The sequence below is a fragment of the Juglans microcarpa x Juglans regia genome, chromosome 6D, assembly GCF_004785595.1.
Source record: "Juglans microcarpa x Juglans regia isolate MS1-56 chromosome 6D, Jm3101_v1.0, whole genome shotgun sequence".
Lineage (NCBI taxonomy): Eukaryota > Viridiplantae > Streptophyta > Magnoliopsida > Fagales > Juglandaceae > Juglans > Juglans microcarpa x Juglans regia.
In genome coordinates this window covers 4,671,108-4,681,659 of record NC_054604.1, presented here as the reverse complement: position 1 = coordinate 4,681,659, position 10,552 = coordinate 4,671,108, and the positions used below count along the sequence as shown (strand labels likewise).

Below are 10,552 nucleotides of genomic sequence, written 5' to 3'. Positions count from 1 at the left end.
CAGAGGACCCAATCGCATTGCAGGCCCATTCCCATCTGGGTCGACAACATCTGGGTCTTCGTCCAGTTTAAAACAAAAAATTCTTAAAAACAACTTGAAAACAATGAGGAACATTGAGAAAGTGTTGAGAGAGAGATTACACACGAAGTACTTTCATCCTATTTTAAAATGTCATATCGTTAAAAGTTAAGTATTTTTTAATTAAATATTGATGTAGAAAATCTCATAATTTTTAATGTGGAAAACGCATCTTGTCTAGATTTTCTAATTGCAAGAAATTTTAAAAATAAATTTTATTATAAATCAAACATTTTAAGTATTAACATTTATATAATGAAAATTTTTTATCTCTAAATATTTTAAATGAATTTATATTTAAATAATTAATATATAAAATTTAGGATAAACGACATTTCTCATAATTTTTAATGATTTTGGCAGAATTAAAATAGAAAAGTCAATCAATCATGAATAACTGATAATTTTCCATTCGGCTCTCTGCCAAGGCCGGCCTTCAAAGATTGTCTCCTACTGAACCAACCTTCTCTCTCGCCAAAGATTCTCTCTCGCTCTCTCTTCGTTCGTCACCATGCACATTTTCTCTATAAGACGCTTTCTATGCCCCTCTCCGTCTCTTCGCCTCCATCACCAGCCATGGATTCCCGGATTTCCGCCGTTTCTCTCTCCCTTGTCTTCCTCCTCTGCACCACCTTTTCCTTGGTTCACTCATCGACCATCGGAGTCGGCTACATTTCGCGGCTTCTCGAACTCCAGGACCGGGAGCGAGCTCCTCCCTTGCTCCAAGTCGCCGCAGCTCGCGCCGTTCTCCGCCGGCTGCTTCCTTCACACTTTTCCAGCTTCGACTTCCAAATCGTCTCCAAGGTCTTTCGTTTTCGTCAGCCTTTTTTTTTTCCTTTGTACTCCGCTCGGCTGCCTCGAAACCTAGAGAGAAGAAAATTTAAGAAAGCAACGTTTTGAGCTTTGATCATCTCGTAACTGAAAAAGCTGAAACTACTTATTGACCTTCAGTTAGTCAAATTCAACTTTATTGCTCCGTTGGATTGCTCAGAAATTTATTCAAAGGCTTCAAAACTACAAGTATATGCATATGTGCAAGTATATATACACATAGATTAATACGTAGAGATGTACATGCATATATAATTCGATTGTAAATTTTATTGTTGGCGTTGAAGATAAAATGCAGACTTGTGTTTATATTTAATCGTCTTGGTCAGTATATAGTCTGTTCTGCTTCTAATATACTCCGCATAATAACATTTTGTTTGTTTTTCTTTAATTTACGATTAAGAGGTGGCTCTCACTCATTCATTTATTTGAATAGGAGCAATGCGGTGGTGAGTCTTGCTTTATGATCAAGAACAATCCTTCGTTCATTAGGCATGGGGATCCAGAAATTCTGTGAGATTTCTTCATTGACTACAAATGGATTGTCTCTGCTGAATAGTTTATCTGTTCTTTTATGTTCACTTCGTCATGTGATCTTAACCTTTTGTGCTGTTTTGCTTGGATGACACCCTATCATCTTGACTTGCTTTGAAATATTTATCGAATACACAAGTATAAAATGCATGTAAATCGATGGTATATCATCCTGTAAACGTACCATCACATGCGTTATGAAGACTATGTGGTTGATACATGTTAATATGTGACTTTCAACACTTAAAATAGAATTGCTGGGTTCACCGGAGTGGAGATTTTGGCTGGTCTGCACTGGTATTTGAAGCATCAGTGTGGTTCACATATATCTTGGGATAAAACTGGTGGCGCACAACTATTTTCAGTACCTAGGGCTGGCTTTCTTCCCAGAGTTAAAGATGCTGGTATCTTGGTCCAGAGACCTATTCCTTGGAACTACTATCAGAATGCCGTTACATCTAGCTGTAAGATTCTCTTATCAAACAGTGTTTACTTTTCTAGAATACTTGTGAAACTGAAACTATTTACGGCCTCTAATTTCAAGTGTGTTCTGATTATTATTTTATTTTATTTTTGCTTTCTTTCATCCGCTATTGGAAGATTCTTTTGCTTGGTGGGACTGGAAAAGATGGGAAAAGGAAATTGATTGGATGGCGCTCCAAGGTATCAATTTGCCGTTGGCATTTACAGGACAAGAAGCTATTTGGCAGAAGGTTTTCCAGGTGATTTCCTTTGGTTGGCTTTATGCCTCCCAATGAGTTTGAAAGATTCGATCTTTCTGTCCCTTGGCGAGTTTTTTTTCTAAAAAATGTTTGTTGGAAAGTTTTAGTTACCAGCAATCTTGATACTACTCTATATATATATATAAATTATTTTGGTTATAAATATAGATTTCTTCAAGTTAATTATTGCTTGTTCTTTGTTTTTTGTATCTTTTTGAGGTGACCTTGGTAGGTAACTCATGAGTTCGAGAATTGTGTAAGAACTAACTGGATGTCTGCTTTTCTAACCATCTAGTATTTATTCTTTAGCAGAAATTTAATGTAAGCAAAACAGATTTGGATGATTTCTTTGGAGGCCCTGCATTTCTTGCATGGTCACGAATGGGAAATTTGCATGGGTAAGTTTGTAGATCTTCATGTTGTTTTTATCTGTTATCTGTTGTAGGCATACATTAATTTCCTGTGAAAATTTATGTATATTTGTTTTTACTTATAACCAGCATTCTGGTTTGCGTTTAGCAACTTCACAACTTTCATTTTTTTTTTTTTTTTTTGTGTGTGTGATAATGCTAGCTGTAGTAAAATTGTTGTTTAAGGCTATTCAATTTTGTAATAAGAAAGTTATATTATCAAAGAATTGAAATGATGAATGCATTCATGCTTCTTATTACTTAAATTCTTTTTATTACTTTGACAAATTGGTCCGAAGTTACTTTTAGGATAAGCTTTTTTTGTCATAGGCACCAGTGGCATAATCCATGAAAACTAGCTCTCTGTTGTACCTATTTATTTTGTTTTTTGTTTCTCTGCGTTTTAACTCATAACATCTTCATTACAGCTGGGGTGGACCACTCCCACAAAGTTGGTTAGACCAACAGCTGATTCTGCAGAAGAAAATTCTATTCAGAATGTATGAACTTGGAATGACCCCAGGTACCGATGATTCCTTAATATCTAGTTTCAATTGCTTTCCTTATTTTCAATTTCTCACTATGGTTTAAATGGCAAATTCTATGAGAATAGTAAGCAGAGTCAAAGTGTGCGTGATTAGGTTAGTTTATGAGGTAATCAAGTGACATGTATTCTATCCTGACCTTCAAGTTGCTAGATTAGGTATCTTTTTGGTAGATTTGAAATAAGGAAGCATCAACCTTCGGGTTCCATTCATGGAAAATCTTGATAAAAATCAGTATTGAACTGGGAAGATAGTTTTTGTACGGATACTTCATTTTCCCCTTGTGTGGATAATAATCTTAATGCATGCAAACTTTGTTTTTCAGTTCTTCCAGCCTTTTCTGGCAATGTTCCTGCGGCGTTAAAGTATATATTTCCATCAGCAAAGATAACACGTTTAGGAAATTGGTAAGTACTGTATGTGCAAGCTTGACATGTGAACTAGCATCTATTATGCTTCTCGCTGAGGGCCATGGAATTCCACCCTTCAATAACAGTTCACGTTCTGAAACTTGCTAATTAGGGGATTGCATCATGCCTTTCCAGGGACTTCCATCACTCAGGGTTGGTGACTCAGAGGGTTGGAATATGATTCAAAAGATCTCTTTGGAGGCATGATCATTACCAACAGATACCATGATACCAAAATTGATTTTTATTTTTCTTGACGGCTAAAAAGGTCAAGAATTTTAGATGGGCTCCTTGGGTCTTTCAAATATATAACCAGATGTACTTATGTTCTAAATAGGTCTACTTAAGTTCAGTCCATAAACATGTGCCCCCCATCTCAAGGAAGATGGACCAATTTCGAATTAGATAGAATTTGAAACTCTGTTGCAAGGACTCCTTGGTTTCCTTACTTGTGAAAAAAATGCATTGGTGGAGGAGTGGACTTGGAGAGCTTTTCCAAAGGAAAAAAGCAGAAAATATGGGAATGGAGTTGGAATAAAAGGACTGTCGCCATGTAAAAGAACTGAGGAGAATCCAACACAGGCTTGAGAACTTAAGATTTTTAACTTTTGTATCATTTTCTTCCTATCGCATTAGAAAACTTGCAGATGTGAATCTATTTTCTTAATTCTTATTCTACATAAATGGGTAGCTTCTAGTTTTTTTTTTGGGGTAAAAGATGAGGACTCATCTTCTTTTTCCTGATCCTGCTTTAGGTTCTCAGTTAAGAGTGACCTCAAGTGGTGCTGCACTTATCTTCTTGATGCAACTGATCCCCTATTTATTGAGATTGGGAGAGCATTCATTGAGCAACAACTGAAAGGTGCACTCGCTATAGCACTGTTCCTCCCCTCTTTAATTATGTCTGTTCATATGAAACTAGTTGGGTCTTACATGCACATGTGCTAATGAAGACCAGTATTTTTAATTTTTTACATTTTTTAAATTGCCTTCTTGTCCAGAATATGGAAGGACTAGTCACATATACAACTGGTAAGTTATTCTCTTACAGTCTTATTTCCTGCTCTTAAAATTCTTCTTTTTTCTTTTTGTAACTTCTATTCTTGAAAAACCTTAGCTTATCTGGATGAGTACGAAATAAATCATTAACTAAAGGGTTGGAGTTCTTTGCCTTGAAATCAGCCTTTATGCGTAACTAAAGGCCTGAGTTACCAATCGTCTAAGGGTAGTCACAGCTAGCGTATGTGGAATACCATTTGTACATGATTGTTGTCAGTGCATTTTTCTTGTTTGAATTTGAAATATGCTGCAATGCATTTTTATGTAATAACTGTTCGTGCTTCATCTTTCTTTTTGTTTTCTACAATTTATTTGCCTTATCTTGAAATTGGAAATATTCTTTCTTGAAATTATATCATACCATGTAATGATTTCTGAATCTACTTCAGTGATACTTTTGACGAGAACACTCCACCTGTGGATGACCCAGAGTATATATCTTCATTAGGTGCTACAATATTTAGGGGAATGCAAAGCGGTGATAATGATGCCGTCTGGCTAATGCAGGTGAAATAATTGCTTTCTATTTTAGGTTTCCTAGGAGAAGTTGTTTTCCTTGACCTTCTGATTCAATGTAGTTTTTGCACTGTTTTTTTTTTCAGTCGAAATTAGCATGCAGATCTACTAGTCATGAATCCTGTGGCCTTTGCTTCTCATATGTTGTTAGGCTTCTAGAGTTGCTTTCCATTGCCAACTGACTTTATTTTGGATCTGAAATTCTCTCTTTTTAGGGGTGGCTGTTTTCATACGATCCCTTTTGGAGGCCTCCACAAATGAAGGTTATATCTATAATGTGCTTGCTTTTTCATCGCTTTTATTGTTATTAATGCATTTTTTAAAGCACATTATCAGTCTAACCCACCCGTGGGTAGCCTAAGTGGTAAGGGCGAACTTGTGTGCATGTGCCCCATGTCAAAAGTTCGATTCCCCCTGGAATCAAACTGCGATTTAAGTGGGAGGCCATGGCGGTGGGTTGTTGTGTTAGTCTCCTTGGGAGTTTAGGCTCCATGGGTGAGTTCTAAGGGCTCTGCCATGAAGTGATTCCCCTGTCATTAAAAAAAAAAAAAAAAAAAGCATTATCAGTTTAATCCATTTCCTCATTTCATTTGAGAAGTGATGTGAAATCATCTGCATTCTGCAGCTCAAAAAAAAAAGATGAAAAGTCATTGATATAACATTGAAACATTTGACGGAAATTTCCGCTTTGTCTTGATATCTGATGTTCTCAATCCTGATTTCATGTCATATCCTTTAGAATAAATTATGCTGAAGACGTTTGATCATATTTTTGTCCATTTCCCTTCAATGTCGTGCTTTTGGGTGACAGTATCCTATCCCTGTTTTCAGGCACTTTTACACTCTGTTCCTGTGGGGAAGCTGGTAGTTCTTGATCTGTTTGCGGAAGTGAAACCCTTATGGATTACTTCAGAACAGTTTTATGGTGTTCCTTACATATGGAAAGTCATTGTTCCCTTCCTAGTTATCAATGATATATAGGATGCTAATTTCTAACTGAGAATGAGTATGCAGGATGATGGCTTTAGCCATACAAAAGCTTCTATATTGTTAGTATTCCACTATAAAAATTTGTTTTCCCAATAATTGAAACTCAGAGCTGGCATTTGGTTGAGTTTGGCCCTGAACTAGAGACTGCATTCCATTGTTCCCATTTGCATCTAGAATGTATACAATAATATTAAAAAGAATGAAGTTATGCAAGCTATTTGAAATTAGTTCAGCAGCCAAAGAAATGGTTTAAAGTTGACCTGCTTGGAAAAACTTAAAAAAAAAAAAAACTCTGAATAGTTTTTCATGGATGCTTTAATATATACGCAATGTCCTACTATCTACCTTTTATGTTGGTTTTTCAGCTCATTCAGTGCCTGAGCCAGCTGGTAAATTTTTATTTTCTCATTTTCCCTTTGGCTTCTTTTTTAATTTGTTATCTTTCTACTCTACAGGTGTATGCTGCACAATTTCGCAGGAAATGTTGAGATGTATGGAATTTTAGATGCAATAGCATCTGGACCAGTTGACGCTTCTAAAAGTGAAAATTCAACAATGGCAAGTTTGTCCATTCTGATTTCTCTTCTTAAACATATTATCAATTGCTTTAATCATCATTGTTAAACAACATCATGTCAATCATCATTGTTAAACAACATTTTAGCTGCATTTGATTTCTACTGCGAGTTATTAGTCTCTTGTCCCTTCATACTTTTACTACTTAAAGGTGCTTTGATGTATTTGAATTATGTCGTGGAGAAGTTATTAATTGAAATTTCATATGGTTAGGAGTAATTAATACTCTCACAATATGAATGAAGACCAAGATATTGATTGTTTAATTGAAGGGTTTGCAAATAGATGTGATCTCAGAGAATGTTGTATTGGGGATGATGAGCTTAAATTTTTAGCAGTCACACCCTGCTTCTCATCATACTCTGTCAGCCAATTTGTGCTACTGTTTGTAGAATCACCTCTATACCGTGAAATCATTGGTGGATCAATAGAAATGTGAGTTTACATTGTTTTATTTGGAAGGTATAATTTGTAACATTCACACTTTACATTGTTTTACTTGGAGCCCCTTTCTTTGGCCAGAGTTTTAACAAAAATATAACATGATCATGCATACCACCCCCACCCCCACCCTCTTTCTGTCCGTACTTTGTGCATGCACATACAAGTATTTCAAGAAGAGATATCCGTACTTGGTATCACTGGTGGTAATTCTCTGCTAGCATTTTTCTATTTTTGTTTAGATTGTGTATCTCTGACTTCACCTTTTTACTTACCTAAAGGTTGGTGTTGGAATGTCAATGGAAGGTATAGAACAGAATCCTGTGGTTTATGACCTTATGTCTGAAATGGCATTTCAACACAACAAAGTTGATGTCAAGGTAATGTTTAGTTTTTTTCCTGACTGACAATGTTTGCCTACTTTATTCATCAATCATTGCAGTTTACAATTGGAAAGTTAAATTACAATCAGAATATGATAATTAGTTATCAAAGAATAGCCTTCCTAATGGTACAAATATACACATTATGGACTAAGAGGCGTTCCTTGTAACCTATGGTGTCTGCTTAAACTTCCTTGAGCGGCACCAGGCAATGTCTACCTTGTTTAAATATTAGCCAGAAATCTTGGACATTCTTTCTTGATATTTAGAGGATTTCATTCCAAGACTTGAATCTCCGAGAGCTTACATCTTTTTTCTTCGTGGGTTTGTATGGATTCACCTCCTGCTTACAGTGCGTTCAAGTACTTGTTTCTAAATGTTCTGCAAATTTTGTGCTGTCATAAGCTCCTTCAAAACTATCTTTCTTGTTAAAAAAAAAACTTTAATCAACTCTGAATTGCTCACCTTTTGCTTTTCATATGGAGCATATGTTTTTGAGGGAAAATTGCAACATTGAATTTTAAATTTGACCCCATCATCCTTATTTCAGTCGTGGATTCACGTATATTCAACACGACGCTATGGCCGATCAGTTCCTTTAATACAAGATGCCTGGGACATATTATACCACACTGTCTACAACTGCACTGATGGTGCCTATGTAAGTTCTTGTAACTTGCTTTATTTGTTTTTTACAGTAAAATAATATAGCCATCCAGTTTATAATTCCAGCAGTTAAAAGCTTTTGCTTTTCAACTATTGCAAATATGCATCAGTTTGACCATTTATAAATCCATATAGTTTCCCCCAATGCATGCTTTATATTACTTGTCATTATTTCATTTCCAATTTTGATGCGATAGTTATTTACTGTATGAGTATTGCTTAACCGAGTTTGGGTTGCAATTACCCATTAGATATTCTTCACACATTAATTTTTTGTTTCAATCTGAATCCTCGTGATATGAGAACAGGACAAAAACAGGGATGTGATTGTGGCATTCCCTGATGTTGATCCTTCCTTTATATTCGTACTGCGTGAAAGGTCTAACCGATATGGAAAATCAGAATCAAGAAGGGCAGCCATAGAGGAAGTAAGGGATTCATTCGATCAGCCTCATCTCTGGTATTCAACTTCTGAAGTAATTCGTGCATTGGAACTTTTTATTGCAAGTGGAGATGAACTATCAGAAAGTATCTCCTACAGGTTATCATTTCCAGTTTGAAATACCTTTGGTGTGAAGTAATTCTTTAACTTCTACCTGTTCTGTACACTTTTCTATGTTTTCTAATTTGCATCCTACTTTTTCATATCTACATGCCTCCACTGTGCTTAGGTATGACCTTGTTGACCTAACTAGACAAGCTTTGGCAAAATATGCAAACCAGCTTTTCTTAAAGGTTATAGAGGCCTATCAATTGAACGATATTGTTGGAGTGGCCAGCCATGGCCAGAAGTTTCTGGACCTAGTGGAAGATATGGACACGCTCTTAGCTTGCCATGATGGTTTTCTTTTGGGACCTTGGCTAGAAAGTGCAAAAAAACTAGCCCAAGATGAAGAACAGGAAAAACAGGTTTTGATCCAGTTGACTTTATTGCATTCTACTCAAATAACATTGAAAACCAGCTTATTTTAGTCCATGTGATTCGATAATGCAGTTTGAATGGAATGCAAGAACTCAGATAACCATGTGGTTTGACAACTCATCAGAAGAAGCTAGTCTGCTTCGAGATTATGGTACGGAGACATTTTTCTGCCTTTTGCTGTTATCTATTGTCACTCCAGTTGAACTTGCAGGCATAGGCTCATTTGGTACCAAGTAATTTGCCCTATTGGGGTGGGTTAGTACATTGGTTATAATCGGATGAACAATGTTACTCTTCATCATAAATCTTGCCATCCTTAGTCACACTAGTTAATATGGCACGTTATAAGTGATTTCATATGTCAACCCCTTTTTTTCTTTCTTTTTTTTTTTTCTTTTTTTATGTCAGCCACTTAAACAGTAGTAATGTGACTTGGGATTACAAAATCTAGGATATCTAAATCATACAATGTTACACTGAAGAGAGATTAAATTTTCTGCATGACTATTGCAATACGTTCCTGTAATTGTCATCTCTCTTTAATGTTTCAGGAAACAAGTACTGGAGTGGGCTTCTACGAGATTACTATGGCCCAAGAGCAGCCATATATTTCAAATACTTAATCGAAAGTTTAGAGAAGGGACATGGTTTTCAGTTGAAGAACTGGAGGAGGGAGTGGATAAAGCTTACAAATGATTGGCAAAGGAGTAGGAGCGTATATCCAGTAGAAAGCACTGGAAATGCTCTCTACACGTCTCGCTGGCTTTTCAACAAGTACTTGCAAAATCCTGACGTGTAAAATTACCCGACGAAGCTGCCATTGCTGTGATCAATGTATGTCTTTTTCATAAAAGGATTAATCTGTAAACCGTTCTTTCGTGCAACAAAACGTCTTTCCTTACAGTATAAACCTGTTCTATCCATGCCTTTTGTTAGTCTAATTGTTAATCTTGTCCTCCCCATTCTTACCAGTTTGAAAATTCTCTCCCTACCATAAATAATAATAATAATAATAATAATGCAATAGAGCTTTGTTGTTCACAAGTAGCTTATTATGGGACTCAATACAGCTATAAACAGGTCAAAATATAAATACTTTATATGCTAACTGATGCGGCAGGCTTTCACAGTACTCCTGGTGTATTTAGTGTGTCAATAAGCGAGCTTTCCTCCGCCATCTCGGTTGTTAACATCAACAATCACTAACCGTAAATCAAGCGGTTTTGCTAGACCAGTTGGTCATCTCACTTCCGAGATAATGCTATTCCATCTCATTTTCAGTGTGTGCATGTGTGGAAAGAGCAGCCTGACTTGATCCTTGTAAATTTAACACTTTTTATGCGTCCATGATGATTTGTTTTGTGCCAAGAGTCTGTGTGCTATTGCCGCAAAGGTATTGGATTGAGTCAGAAATTGAAATTGAATATATTTTGTGCCAAACATGAGTGAGAGAACCCTGGTGGAACTGG

General features: G+C 36.2%; 1 protein-coding gene across 1 annotated transcript; it reads left to right on the top strand.

Annotated features, from left to right (window-relative positions):
* Positions 1-483: 483 nt before the first annotated feature.
* LOC121236148 (alpha-N-acetylglucosaminidase-like) lies at positions 484-10,133 on the top strand. The gene is given in 20 exon segments (XM_041132666.1): positions 484-882; positions 1,346-1,422; positions 1,696-1,907; positions 2,044-2,165; positions 2,478-2,563; positions 3,004-3,098; positions 3,446-3,527; positions 4,286-4,392; positions 4,532-4,562; positions 4,979-5,096; positions 5,321-5,368; positions 5,937-6,046; positions 6,551-6,653; positions 7,394-7,492; positions 8,046-8,156; positions 8,470-8,702; positions 8,833-9,070; positions 9,156-9,234; positions 9,635-9,876; positions 9,879-10,133. Coding segments are annotated over 20 exon segments (2,529 nt in total). The 5' UTR covers positions 484-618; the 3' UTR covers positions 9,951-10,133.
* The last annotated feature ends 419 nt before the right edge of the window (positions 10,134-10,552 follow it).